Source organism: Tursiops truncatus, chromosome 3, assembly GCF_011762595.2.
Source record: "Tursiops truncatus isolate mTurTru1 chromosome 3, mTurTru1.mat.Y, whole genome shotgun sequence".
NCBI classification, from domain to species: domain Eukaryota; kingdom Metazoa; phylum Chordata; class Mammalia; order Artiodactyla; family Delphinidae; genus Tursiops; species Tursiops truncatus.
Window position 1 is genome coordinate 159,866,371 of NC_047036.1, and position 14,415 is coordinate 159,880,785.

At 54.9% G+C, this 14,415-nt stretch overlaps 2 protein-coding genes across 5 annotated transcripts in view; one reads left to right on the forward strand and one right to left on the reverse strand.

Annotated features, from left to right (window-relative positions):
* Nucleotides 1–14,415, forward strand: part of UBA52 (ubiquitin A-52 residue ribosomal protein fusion product 1) — a 142,723-nt gene that overhangs the window by 52,241 nt on the left and 76,067 nt on the right. The gene's annotated exons all lie outside the window — the stretch shown is intronic.
* Nucleotides 1–14,415, reverse strand: part of ELL (elongation factor for RNA polymerase II) — an 80,400-nt gene that overhangs the window by 22,413 nt on the left and 43,572 nt on the right. For all 4 annotated transcript variants that reach the window (XM_073803077.1, XM_073803079.1, XM_033853961.2 and 1 more), the window contains 2 exons: nucleotides 6,975–7,022; nucleotides 152–273 (listed from right to left, as the gene is read on the reverse strand). In XM_073803077.1, coding sequence (XP_073659178.1) covers nucleotides 152–273; nucleotides 6,975–7,022 — 170 coding nt within the window. The remainder of the gene's footprint in view (nucleotides 1–151; nucleotides 274–6,974; nucleotides 7,023–14,415) is intronic.

The window sequence follows — 14,415 nt, forward strand, 5'->3', positions numbered from 1 at the left end:
GCTCACTTGAGAAGGGGAAGAAGGGGCGCTGGGGCTGGAGGTGGTGGGTAAACATCTGCACAGCAGGCTGGGGCAGGGGGACGCCACAGTGGAAGTCGGGGGAGGCGGGTCTGCCCACTGGGAGACCTGGGGCAGCCTGGGCAAGGCTCACCTGGAGACGTACTGCTGGATGCAGTCAAAGCTGCCCTGGGGGCTGTCACGGCCGATGTTGGAGAGGTAGAAGGAGAACGTCCGCGGCTCCGTGGGGCAGTCAGGCTGGGGGATGGAGATGTGCTGCGTGGAGAGGGGGGGACATCACCGGTAGGTCCACAGCACAGAAGGGACCACAGGATGGGCCAGCACAGGACCCAGGCCCATCCCTGAAGCATGCCCCTTACAGTGGAAATGTGCAACCACATTCCTTTGAAACGCACCTTTGTTTTCCCGACAGTGACAGGACCAGCGTGTCACCATGGACAGGCTGCTGGTGGGTCCTGGGTTCTCATGCAGTGGCAGGGGGGTGGGGTCCTGTGTCTGGTTTCTAAGCAGCAATGGCAACTCAGTCTGAGGAGCACAGAGCACTCAGCACACAACCAGAGGCAGGGACCCCACCCCAAGCTGGGCCATGACTCAGTTTCCCCACCAAACAGGGCTGATCTGGTTCAGGACAACCGTAAAGATGAGATGAGACAAGATGGGTGGGCGTCAGCAGCGGGCAGGGCATGCTGAGAGGTCGAGATACCCTGACCCGCACTCCTGCTTAGCAACGCCCTCTCCACCTCCTCCAGGCCAAACACTGATGACTCCACCTGGGTGTCCGTGAATAAGGCAGGCACGGGCCCCGAGGGGCTCACAGAGGGGCAGCACTTGCCCCCAATCAACCATGACAGGGGATGCGTGTGCCATGGTTTATGTAACCCCAACTTCAGAGAGCACCACTGTAGCCTAGCGAGGCAAAGCCACAGCCGCCAGAGGGAAGAGACAGACGACCTGGCTGACAGACAGACAGACAGCACTAGTCCTGGCCAAAGTGCAGGGTTCAGCATAGGCAGGACATCCAGAGGCCACTTTATTCCAGGCCGACCCTCTGGCCCCCTGCCCACACTGGGTGAAGGCCAGCAGCTGCTGAAAAACACAGACAGGAAAACCTGACATTCCGGCTGCCAGCCCCTGTGCAGGCAGTGGAAGGGCCTCCAGAACCCTGTCACCAGAGGTGACCAGCCTTAAAGTAATCCCTGGGCTTGAGCACAGGAGCTCATCACAGCTAGGCAGACACACAAGGTGGGGTCACAGGTGGTCAACAAGAAGGGGCAGCACTGGGGGTTAGGGGGCAGCAGGCCTCGTTCCTGGGCTGTCGCACCAGCCCAGCAGGCCAGGGCGAGCACGTCTCCTCTTTGGTTGTGTGAGGACGCTAACACACCTCATCAGCACTGGACAGAATGCGGCTCAGGGCTGAATCCCCCCTGCCCTGTGCGCAGCTGTCACGTGTGACTGCAGGCAGCTCAGCCTGTCTGAGCCTTGTCCGTGAGAGCAAGGACACGGCAGCTTGGGCCACAGGGAGGGATGCGGCTCCCCTGCCCCAGCCCTCAGGGTGGTGTGTAGACCCATGAGGGAAGCTGGGAGGTCACACAACCCAGGGCTGGCTCAAAATGCTGCAGGAAGCCCTCAATGCACAGCCAGTCGCTGCTCCAAAGAGAGGCCCCCGCCGCGCACATTGAGAGCCAAGGCGTCACAGAGTGGCTCCCAGGCACAGCCGCTCAGGGCAGGAAGGGCCTGGCCTGGGGGAGAGGGACAGTCTGCACCAGCCGTCCAAGGACTGCAAATGACCTTGGGCCAATGATCATCCCTGTCCCCCACGTCCCCGCCCCAGGATGAATGCTGCCCAGGAGAAAGGCTGCCCCGTTGGCCCAGCTCCACCCAGCCACCCAGCTGGGGTCTGTCCAGCACTCTCTCCTGGCCCTCCAGCACGATCCTGTCAATGCAGTTCGGGGGCAGGGCCCCCCCCGCAGGACACACACCCAGTGGCAGGTGAGGCCAAAGTCCATGGAGGAGACCACCAGGGTGGCAATGCCAGGTCGGCCCTGGCCAGCCACGCAGGCCCTCATCTCAACACAGACACCTGTTTCTTTATGAGGGTCAAAAAGAGATGGAGCAGCTCACACTCAGCATCTATAAAAAATTCAAACCCAGACTGCCTGCTATCACTCACCTCGGGCAGGAAAACACACATGTATACACACACACACACACACACACACACGCTCCAGTGCGTGTGCAGCATCTCGTCCAGCACTAGTAGCCACCCTGTGTTGTCTGCTCGTTCCTTTGCAGATGTGACTTTTGTTCTCCATTATAGAAGTAACTGAAAACCCAGCACTCAGATGCTTCTGAGGGTCACTGTGGGAGATGCACCCGCAGCCAGGTACACACTGATGCAGTCGCCCAAAATGCGGCAGGAAGACTGCACCACAAAGTCAGAAAAATCAAAAGGCACTTCCGATGGAGCCTGAACCCCAACACGGGTGGCTCTTCCTCCATCCTGACCTTGATCCTCTCCCCTCGCCACATCCCGGCTCTGGCAGAGACCAGGCCTCCCCAGGTGGCATTTTTCCATCTCAGTCTGCTCAAAGGGCAGTGGCTGCCATGACTGCCACAGTCCCCATCAGGCTATCGCCCCTACGAGGAAAGGAGAGGGTACGTACAGCATGAGCTCTGATGCAACCGTGCTTCTCTCTGGGCAGGGGTGTGGTGGAACCTTCACTGTGATCCTTTTACCCTGTGAGAACCTTTTCCACATGGGTATGTATGGCCACTTCCAAAATCCTGGAGGCGGGGGCACAGCACAGAGCCCAGAGGAGGGTCTGTGCAGCTACTGGGGCTGCAGGATGGTGGGAAGAGGAGCTTGCTTGGAGCCTGGCACTGGAGGCTCTTGAAGCCCCAGGCCCTTCCCAGCTCTGTGGCACCACCCCCTATGGAATCCTCTGGTTAACAGGCTGTTTTGCTGCTGGTTAACGATGCTGGTTAATGGCTACCAGTCGCTGGAAACCAGCAGGGAAACCAGCCAGCTGGGCACGAATGGCTCAGGAATGCGCGGCTTTCTCTGTGACAGCGGAGAGCTCGACACATTTTCCGAAACTTGGGCCCCGCTTAGCAGTACGTGTGCCTTCTGGACCAGGTCTCAGCTGCCACGTGGCCCTCAGCTGGCCCGAGCATGGCAGGTTTGGGTGCATCTGATGTTAGCCCCAACTCCTGGTTATGGGGAGGCAGAGGGAGTTGTCATGTGTCTGTGTGCACAGACGAACAGATGGACCTGGAGCAACAAACAGCCTTGTCCCATCCCAAATGGTCCTGGGCACCTGAGGGACTGACATCCGCCTCTGAGGCCTAAGGCCCAAGAGGGGGTGTTGGTTCCACTGCGAGTAGGTCGAGTCCCTGCCAGAGCCCTTAAATCAACCCCCTTTGAAATCTGTCCCAAGTCAGGCCGGCAGCCCTCCCCCAGACCTGCCGGGCCTGGTCTGTCTGCGGTGCAGGTGGGAGCTTCGACGAGACAAATCAGGTCCCGAGCTGGGTGGGGGATAAATGGTGGGGAGCACTTGGTATTCCAGTCAGGTAAGAACAAGACAAAACAGGCACACACAGGAACCAAACTGATGAGCCAGGCTCTCTCCAGCCAGAGGGGTTTTCAGAGAACGTTTGTTTTCATTATCTTTCTTTTCCAGGGAACCCTCAGAATAAAACATATTTTGGGTAAAGAGTTACTACTGCGCAGCTAAATACAACTCCTAAGAGTTGTAGTGGCCTCTTCCGCCCACTGGGAGGCTAGCTTCCTCAACCCCAGACCCAGGGCGCTTTCTAAGCACCTATTTCCTTCTGGAGAGCCGCTCCCGCACACTGTGGGCCCTGGGAAGCGGGAGTGCACAACGCCCGCCCACCTGCCCGCCCCTTCCCGGGCTTTCCAAGTTATCCCCGTGACACAGCAACAAGCACCCCTGTGGCTCAATCTTGCGCACATCCCTAATGATTCCCGCAGAGTTGGCTCCTAGATCACAGAGACACCAGTCAAAGGCCCTTGACAAGTGCCACCAAACCTCATTCTGTAAACTGCCGTTTGGGTTCCTGCTGCAGCACATGCAAATGCCTTCAACAGCCCTGGATGCCAACCCTACTTCCCTTTCTTTCTTTTTTCATCAACTGAAGAGTGCTGGGCTGCAGCCGGCCAAGTGGGGTTTTCTTTTCCCCTCTGCAGCCTGACGCTTCACCAGCTGTCAGGGGCTGACAACTTAGAAGTGACCCCTGATGGCAGAGGGGCCCAGGTCAGCCAGCTCAGTGTCTGTGAGAGGGCAGAGAACACACATGTACACGGCAAATGAAACAAAGGTGAGCATTTTGCTCTGAAGACGATGCCCTAGATGCCCTAGATCATGGATGTGCTACAGGTGGGGCCAGGCTCTCCGGGGAGCCTGGCAATGCCATACAGTTGCCCCAAGGAACCAGCCAACACCGGGGCCCAGCCGTACAGCACCCAGCCCTTGTGGTGCTCACAGCACAGGCGGGGAGGTGGCTGGACTGGATGTGACTCCCAACCCAGGAGCTGAGTGACACCGAGACCCTACGCCAGCTGTACTGCATTCACATCAGGTGGGGATTAGCACCAGGAACTGAGTGAGCGGGTTCTGGAATGCAGGGAGGACTCTGGTTCTCCTAAGGCCAAGTTAACCTGCATACAACCCTTGAGGTGGGTGGCCCATCTCCTGGGCAGGGAGGCCAAGGGACAGAGGGAGAAGATCTGGCCAAGGTCCTTGAGCTAAGGAGCAAATAGGGTCTCAATCTTCAGTCTGCCAGCTTCATGGGCCTCTGGGAAGTGGGCCCTGTCGGCCTACACGGGGTCCAGAACATCGAGTCAGCCCAAGCATCAGGAACGCTGAATGAGCCTGCCCAACTCCACCCGCCAGCCTCCTACTCTATTTCCAACCTCACAGGTGGAGTGTACGGAGCGACCAGGAGAAGTGGGAGCGGAGAGCGAGGCACCCTGCCTCCTCCCCTCCTCCGCTCTGGGTGACCATGCAGGTATGGCCTGGTCAGGACAGAGTCCGCCGTGTGCCTGGCACCAGGCCAGGCCTCTCACACCTGGCAGGGAGGAATGGTCACATTCCATCAATGCCCAGGAGGAGAAGGACAAGGTCCAGAGGTCATAAGGGGCAGACTTAGCACCTGATCCTTCACAGCAAGCTGGGAAAGCACCCCCCTTGTCACACAGCCCCCTCCAGCCCTCACATGGTCTCAGACAGGGAATAGCCTCTTAGTGGAGACTCATGGCCTGGCTTGCCCCGAGCTGCAGCGCAGGGCCTCCACACCCTCAGAACCTTCTAGGAACTCCATTACACATGAGAATGCCCAGAAGGAAGGAAATGTGGGCAAAGCATAAGTCTAAGACTAAGATGTTGGGACCCCTAACTTGAATGGATGTGGCTCTTAGGTTTTGCACAGGAATTTGGGCGACACGGGGTACAACCCAGGAGAACCTCACAGCGCTTCTATGAGCAGCCACGTGGTGCCTTGCTGACTAGAAAGCATCGCTCACTGGATAAATGAACACCAATCCGTGCACTGGCTTCCTCATCTTCCCACAGCTGCTGAAGGCACAGAGTGATCATGGGCCACAAGAGGGCGCCACTGGGCCAGTCTGGCAGCAAGCCCAGCATTGACCTCCAACCCCTGGGGAAATGTCAGGGAAGATAAAGTGGAGACTGCAAAAGGGTGACTGGCAGAAGACTGATGGGGCCAATGAAGGTGTGGAGGAAGCCCCAGAGGAGGCACGGGGAGGCGGGGGGGTGGGGGTGTCGGGGGGAGGGCCCCACCGACCTTGACTGGTCTTGGGGTGATGGTCAGTTCGTGTGTGCCCCTGGCCAGGCCACAGCCCCCAAAGACTCTATGAATGGTAATCTGGGTGTGCCGTGGAGGTACTCCGTAGATGCAGTGACACCCACGACCAGCGGACTTTAAGGAGATGACCCTCCATGCTCTGGGTGGGCCTCATCCAATCAGCTGAAGGCCTTAAGAAGGAAACTAAGGCCTCCCTGAGGAGGAAGAAGCTCACCTATGAACCCCAGTGCCAGCTCCTACCTGCCCCATGGAATTCAGACTCATCAGCCCCACTACCACATGAGTCAATGTCTTGCAATAAATCTCTTGGTATCAATGTATCTGCACATTCAGACACATATCTCCTCAAGGCTCCATCTCTCTGGAGCATGCTGGCTGGGGCAAAACCCACAGAACCCCTGGTTCTGTAAGAAGCCAGCAGGCTGTCAGGTGGAAACTGACTTAGACACATATGGCAACTCTTCAGATTTAAAAAAAAAAAAAAAGACTTGCAATGAAGACTAGAAGAAAAACTAAAGTGTTCTAAAGCACCTTTGGTAGGTGGACGATATGGGGGTCCTAAGACCTGGGGGGGTAAGGATTATAGACAACCCACCCTTTCTTCCATTCCCCAATTTTTCTGTAAGATGGTTATTTAGAATCAAATACCTTTCACGAAAAAATGGGAATGTTGAGTTTCTATAACCCCCCTGCCCAGTACCAAAAGCCAGACAAACACCCATGGTCCCAGGTCCACCAACAGAGACAAGCGTCCCACCCTGGGGGGGCACAGTTCCAGGCTTGCTTGGGCTCTGGGGCCATAGTTTTGAATCAGCACAGAGATCAAGTCAGATTGGCGGCTACAGGAAGGAAGTGGGAGAGACTGAAGAGCCACTGGACAGGAGAGCTGCCTTCAGACCACAGATGGCCTGTTGGTGTGGCCCCAGCCACAGGACCAGCCTGGAGGCAACCAGAGGCACACCTTGACTCAGCATAGGGCCCAGCCTGGCACAAAAGTGGATGGGGCCAAAACACTGCTCCCAGCCGGCTGCTGTGCCCAGCAAGCCCTAACAGGGCAGGGAGCACACCAGTTCCACAATTCTAAATATGATTAAGACCAAAAAAAGACTCACCCCCTGACTTCCTTGAAATCGGATCGAAGGTCTCAGTGAAACAGAGTCCTGCAAAAAAGCAAGATGGAAAAATGTCAATAAAGAATCTGGAAATTCAAAGACTCACTTCCCAGTCATACAAGGAGCCAGATAAGGACAGTGTTTTCAGGAGGGGTGAAATAAAATCCACACATGTTGAAAATTACAGGAAAGGTTACTGGAGCAGGGTTTTGAAGGATCAATAGGAGTTCCTCAGATGGCACAGGGGCCAGGGCTGAAGGTACACATGAGAGGCAAGAGTGAAGATACAGGCAATGGGCAGCCCCCTTTCACCATTCGCCCAAAACCAACAACAGCCCAGGTCATCCTGCCTCAGAAACACCCCACTGGAAAGGAATCGGGGTGGGTGAGCACCACCAGCCAGGAGGCAGGCTGATGAGGTGACGCCCTGCCCCCCAACACCCTGGCAGGACAGAGCCCAACGCCTGCCCAGCTCCCACGTCACAGCTTCAGAGCAGCTTGTCACTGCACTTGGAGTGGCGGAATTTCCAAATGTCACAAGAAAAAATACACCAAAAAACTCAAAATAATTTAAGCTTTAGCTATTCAGAGATCAGCCTTCTGGTGGAATTTCAGAAAGAACACGGATCCAGATGGAGGGTCGCACCTCTTTTTCTCATCTATCTTGGGGCTCTCAGCACCCACCTTCTGTGTAGCAGACATCACCCGACAGGGTGGTGCTGGTTTGTCACCACAACCCCTTCCCTCTACCCCCAAACCCACAGGGCCCAAATTGGCCTCTGTGCCCATTGTCCTCCCCAGTTCCTCCACAGGGTGCCAAAGTCTTGGGCTCTCCCACCTCCATCAGAGCCCACCTGTCAGGTCTCCACCCTAGCGCCCCCTAGAGGGAGGGGAGGCTCTCCCACCTGGGCCCCCCCACGCCTCTCTCAGAGCATCTGGAGTGGCTACCTGTCTGCTCCCCACTCAGAATGTCAGGCCCACCGCAAGCCCTGGGTGGGTAGAGGAGCTACATACACGTGGGGAGAACCAACCAATGGGCAGACTGGCATCTTGGTGCCCGTGACCCCGTCACCAAGTGGGCCAAGGGCTGTAGGCATGTGAGGGAGACAGGGCTCAGCCAGCTTGGACCTTGTGGGCCACACACTCACCCCACTTTGCTTACCAGGAGCCTCCCCTTTTGCCAAGGATCTCCAAGGACTCCGCCATTTGGAGCAGACCTGAGAGGTCACACGGAGCTCCAGCACTTACCTCCATGGGATCTGACCCCCCAGAAACCACCCCACACTTCTAAAGCACAACACTCCTCACCGCCAGGCTGGCAGATATGGGAGGTCCTCCAGCCCCTTGTGCTGCTCCAGCCCCTGCAGGCACAAGGGCCACCGTGCTGCTGAGACAAGGGCCAAGGTCCCTTCAAAGCAGGCTCAGGACCAGATGACCCATCCCGCAAACCACAACCAGACCACTGCCTGGGCTGCTGTTCAGAGTACTAGAGGAGCAGCACCGGTGGGGGCCCCGCCTAGCTGGGCCCCTGCAGATGCAACATTTAAGTGGCCTCTGCTTGGAAATGGGTTAAAGACAGAGATCAAAAAGAAGACCTGCAGGTGGCCAATAAGCACGGCAGAAGCCCTTACTCATCAGTGAGGAAGAGACGGCGCAGGCACCTACTGGGCTAGCTAAAAGAAAAAAGACAACACCCCAGAACCCTCGTCCTTTACTGGTGGGAACATACAAGGTGCTGTAGAAAAGTCTGGCAGTTTCTTAAAAGGCTAAACACAGAGTTACCACATGACCCAGCAATTCCATTCCTAGGGATATACCCAAGAGAAATGAAAATATATGTCTGCACAAAAGACATACATAGCAGAATACTCTTACTATTCAAAAAATAGCCAACAACCCAAATGTCCATCAGTTGGTAGACAGAGAAACAACAGAATACTACCCAGAAATAAAAAGAAACGAACTCCTGATGGACACAACGTGGACAAACCTCAAAGCCACCAGCTAAGTGAGAGTAGCCCAACATATAACACCACACGATGGATGATTCCATCTATATAAAGTTCCAGAAAAGGCAAAACTAAAGATCAGTGAGTGCCTGGAAGTGGGGAGTGGCTGCAGAAGGGCTGGGGGGAACTTCTTGGGTAGAACATTAACACTCACTGACTATACACCTAAAATGGGGAAGTTCTATGGGTTACAAATGATGCCTCCATAATGCTGTGACCTGCCCTAGGGCATACAGAGGGTCTTTCTCTGAAGACTCGTGTGGGCTTTGAGGAACACCACCTGAACATGGGGAGAGACTCCCGTCTGTTAACCATTTTCAGTGCAAGAGTGATGTAAAGTGGGTGGAAGGGAAACAGCAGAACACACAAGCACACAGCAAAGACAGCGTCAAGGTAAAGCCACCCTGTCGGTCGTCATTACGGAGCTCTCTACTGACATCACCTGATCATGAAAGCTAGGAAGTCAGGGTGTTCTTGACCAGGGAACAGCAAGTGCAAAGCCCGGAGCAGAGACGTGGGACACCATGGTAGTAAAGAGCATGCAGGACTTGGTTCTCATGCCCCCAGGTCTCTCGGTTCAGATCTCCATGCAAGACTCAGCTCGGGGCTAACCATAGCACCATGTGTGTCTGTCATCCACACACAGCAAAGCCTCTGTGTTCCAGGGGCTTGGGGGACAGAGGCCATGACATCAGCAATGATGTGAGCCCGGATTTAGGTAGCGAAGGAGAGGAACTAAGAAGGGTGCACCTTCCCAGGAGAGACTCCATCAGGGCAGCCCCCCTGGTGCCTGGCTGACTCGATGGTGTGGTGGGCCATCCTCCCCCTGGATCACACGCTCCCTGTGGGCCATCTAGTGAAGCATTTAACTGGCCTAGTTGTCAAGCAAGTTATTTGGGAGACTCTTTTCTCACAAAGTCATTCAATCCCCAAGGGCACTGAGAATAAGACTTTATACTGTAGAGCAGTTAGCCAAGAGGTCTAAAATCCCAAGCTTCCTCCACTACGCCAGGAGGGCTGGCTTCAAGCGTGTGTCCCCATGCCGCCTGACTTTCATCATAGAACCAGGGTCCGGGCCACATGGGTTCTTGTGGTGTCTCCTCCCTCCAGTAGGAGGATCAGGCCAGGTCCTTCTCATCGACAACAGAGCAATTCACTCATACCACTGTGCACGCGTGCATGCATACGCACACGCGCGCACACACACACATGTAGGTGATGGGCCACCTGTCTATCGTTATTAGCAAAAAAGACACCAAGCCAAGACCTGTCTAAATTCCACCAGCCCCTGTGCCGGCAGAGGGGATAAGAGCCCCCATTTGGAAGACTTTGGAACAAAAAGAGGAGTCAATGACACTTGGTCAATGACTGAGGTGTATTTTTTTTTCTTCTTTTCCATTTTTTTGGGTCACGCTCCACGGCTTATGGGATCTTAGTTCCCTGACCAAAGATGGAACCCGCACCCTCGGCAGTGAAAGCAGAGAGTCCTAATCACTGGACCACCAGGGACTTCCCCTGAGGTACGTTCGTTTGTTTTATAAATTTACTTATTTATTTTATTTATTTATTTTTGGCTGCGTTGGATCTTTGTTGCTGTGCGCGGGCTTTCTCTAGTTGCGGCGAGCGGGGGCTACTCTTCGTTGTGGTGCGCGGGCTTCTCATTGCAGTCGCTTCTCTTGTTGCAGAGCATGGGCTCCAGGCGTGCAGGCTTCAGTAGTGTGGCACGTGGGCTCAACAGCTGTAGCTCACGGGCTCTAGAGCGCAGGATCAATAGCTGTGGCGCACGGGCTTAGTTGCTCCGTGGCTGTCTGTTTACTGACTGACTGACTGGCTGCACCTTGCAGCTTGTGGGATCTTAGTTCCCTGACCAGGGATTGACCCCGGGCCCTCAGCAGTGAAAGCACAGAGTCCAAACCGTTGGACCGCCAGGGAAGTCCCTCCCCTGAGGTGTATTCTGATGGCACTCAGCCCATGCTGCCGAAGAGCTGGCGACCAAGAGCAGTCAAAAGCACATCTGCTGGCACCAGAGGGCCCACCCTCAGTGATCTGGGTTAATGCAGCTGCCTAAGCTGGCTGTGGCTCTCGCCCATCAGTTTTCCTCTGTCCTGGGGGCAACAGCCTTGATCCTTTCTGCAGACCTTTCCACATGGGGTGCCGGTAGGTAAGCTGCCTGCTCACCACTGTGTCCCCCGCATCCGGTTTCCAGGAGGAAACACAGGCACTGGCCAGGGCACCTCTCCAAGGGCTGCAGGAGTCTCTGATTTTGGAGTGTCCTGCACACTGGCATGTGACCATCCCACCTGTCACAGACTCCCAGCTTGGAGGCCCAATAACATTTTAATGAAGCACAACAAAATTAAAATTTTTACAAGAAGGTTTAAGAAAAGAGAATTTTCTAAAGCGTTCTAAAATGTACTTAAAAACTACTTGTGCGTCTTCAACATCCACCAAAGTGGCCTCTGGCAACTACTGTTTTGTTGTGGCGCAGGGGCTACTTGAAATGGAGATCTGTTTTAGATCAAAATATCTTCTTAAACAGAAGTTTTCAGGTGCTTACTGTGAAGCAAATACACTTTATTTGAATTACTCAAAGTGCATCCAGCCCTGTCACCTCCAAGAAACTATCGGAAGGAAGCTGGTCACGTGATAAACTCATCGGCTCTCTCCCTTCCGAGTCAGGTTCAAAGTGGGGCAGGTAGTCTGAGGGTAACCCCAAGTGCCGCGGGCCCCTCTGGAAACCCTGCCATATGGGTTGCTCACAATGACAGAGGTGCCTCCCAGCACCTGGGGCCATGGCCCCACTTCCACCCTCTGCTGTTAAACAAGGCAGGACAGGACCATCTGGGCTAATTCCTGCTCCAACCAGCAAGCTGCAGTGGACGCCAATGGGGACCCTTACTTGGAGGTTGCTGGGTGTCCACTGGGTGTGCTCAGGACACAAGCCCCACCCATCAAAGGCCTGTGCCTGACTCCAGTGGGTGGCCACTGGGCTGGTGGGAGTAGGAGTGGCTGTGGTCTACCAGCAGCGCTGCACACTGTGCAGGTCTGATGCTGGCTGTTCCTGAAGGTTCCGGGGAAACCTGGGCAGAGCAGCCTCAAGGCCCCAGGCCGGCAACTTCCAACCTCCTGTAGGCAGGCCACACTGAAAGCCAAAGATCCAGGATCCCTGAGGAACAGCCCGCCTGCACTTCCCTTGTCTTAACAGCCTGGTGAAGGCTCGGGACCCAGAGCCATCCTGAGCAGGGGGGGCACCACGGGACCAGGGCACATGGCACCCAGGAACACATCCTGCAGGCTGCAGGCTAAGAGCTGAATTTAGGCTTGTTATTGCTAAACTCCACCACAAACCTCAGGCATCAGAGGGGGTCAAATGACTCGCCCAAACCGACACAGGGCCAGGATCCAACTCCACCTGCCACCTCCAAGGTTCTCTGTGCTGGGTGGTACACACATTTGCAGCCTCCCGTTCTCTGAGCCCTTCAGGGACTTGCAGGCTGACCCCAGGAGGACACAGCCACGTCTGCTGCAGTCACCTCCAACCTTCTGTCTGGGGATTTTGGTGATTAGGCCGGTGACTCATGCCCTGCACTCCACTTAGAGGGGGCAGGCCTTTCCACCACTGGAAGGCCATGGTGGGCCACCCGAGCCCAGGAAATATTCACTGGATGGATGGAGGGGTGAATGGACAGATAGCTGTCCCGTTGAATCTTCTCAGTTTCTTCACAAGCAGGCCCCCATGTCAGGGCCAGACAGACCACCTGGGACCAGACAAGCCATCCACTGGTGACAACTAGGGTGCTGGACAAAACACACAACAATGCTTTCAAAGTGAATGCAGGCAGCACTGGCCAGAGATGTGAAAGAAGGGAAACGGCCAAGGGAGCCTCTGGACTGCTCAGCTCACTGCCTCCAGGAACCTCTGGACCACGGGCCAGGGAGGCCGAAGGAACTGCACGTGCGGGCAGAGGCCCATGAAGGTAGGGACAGTGCAGAGGGACAGCTCCTGGCACCTGCAGGGGGCCTTGAGCTGCTGCCCAGGAAGGCTTCGGGTCTCTCCCTGGGCTGGGGCCCCAAGCCCAGGAATATGGGCCAGGAGACGCCACAGACAGCCAGCCCAGAGGAGTCCTCACTGCACCACTCAGCAGTGGAGCTAAACCAGCCCTCATTTAAGGGGTTCTCTTATTCCCCTTACTAAGAAATTTCAAAAACAAGCTTCCCCAAGATCAGCTGATCCACTGCTAACCAAACTGCCTGCCAGCAGCCAGCCGAACTGACACGCTTTAAGACAATAAAATCCAGCAGACAATCCCATGGAATCTACAACACACAGTATCCAAAATCCAAAACTCTCCAGACATGTGAAGCTGTAGAAAAATGTGAACCTTAACCCAGGAGAAAAATCAGTCAATGGAAACAGACCCAGAAAGGACAGAGAAGATGGAACTATCAGACAAGGGTTTCACTTTAGAGCAACTATTCTAAATTTAAAATGCTCAAGGGCTTAAAGGGAACCTTGAACTGGTGAGAAGAGGAATATGAAGTACCAGAGGAGAGTCACATGGAACTTCTTGAGCTGAGAAATGCAGTATCTTGATGAAATACTTACTGGGTGGGATTAACGTTAAACACTGTGGAAGAAAAGGTTAGTGAATCTGATGACAAAGTAATGTCAATTTACCCAAAATGAATCACACACAAAAAAATCTACAGGAAAATGAACAAAGCCTTGGTGAGTCCGGCTGCGTGTCTGAAGACTGTGGGAGGTGAGGAAGGCCAGCCCGTGGCCCTAGACGGTGGGAAATCCAGGCGTGGGAAGCATGAGGGGAGGAGTATTACCACAGGCGCCCAAGGCCAGTGTGTGTGAGTAGGAACACGGAAAAGCCGAAGTAGTGCCCGGACATGAGGAAGACGTCCAGATGTCTCACCGCGGCAATGAGCGCCGCGAGGCTGCGTGGGACGTTCTGGAACCTTGCCATGGAGTGCTGCGTAGATGGTGGTGCGGGGCCATGGCCCAGAAACGTATGTTAGGTGAAAACTGTCTTCCCACGCCGCTTGCACACTCCGACAAGAACTCTGTAGATATGCGTGTGTGCATGCATATGGGAAAATAAAAAGATTACCAAAAAAAAGCCGTGGTGAACTGTGGGACAGTACTAAGAAGTCCATTATACATGTAACTGGAATCCCAAGGGCATGATATCCAAAGGAATAATAGCCTCAAACCCCCAAATGTGACAAATACTATAAATCCACTGACCTAAGAAGCTCCAGCAGAAAACAAGGAACCACGTGGCAACACACCATAAGCAAACAAGTGCAGCGGGCTGACTGATGCACCACAAACGGAGACGCGCTCACGAGGCCAAATGTCAGAAACAAGCTCAGAGACCACAGAAGGACATCTTCAAAACACTGAGGAAAGAACACTGCCA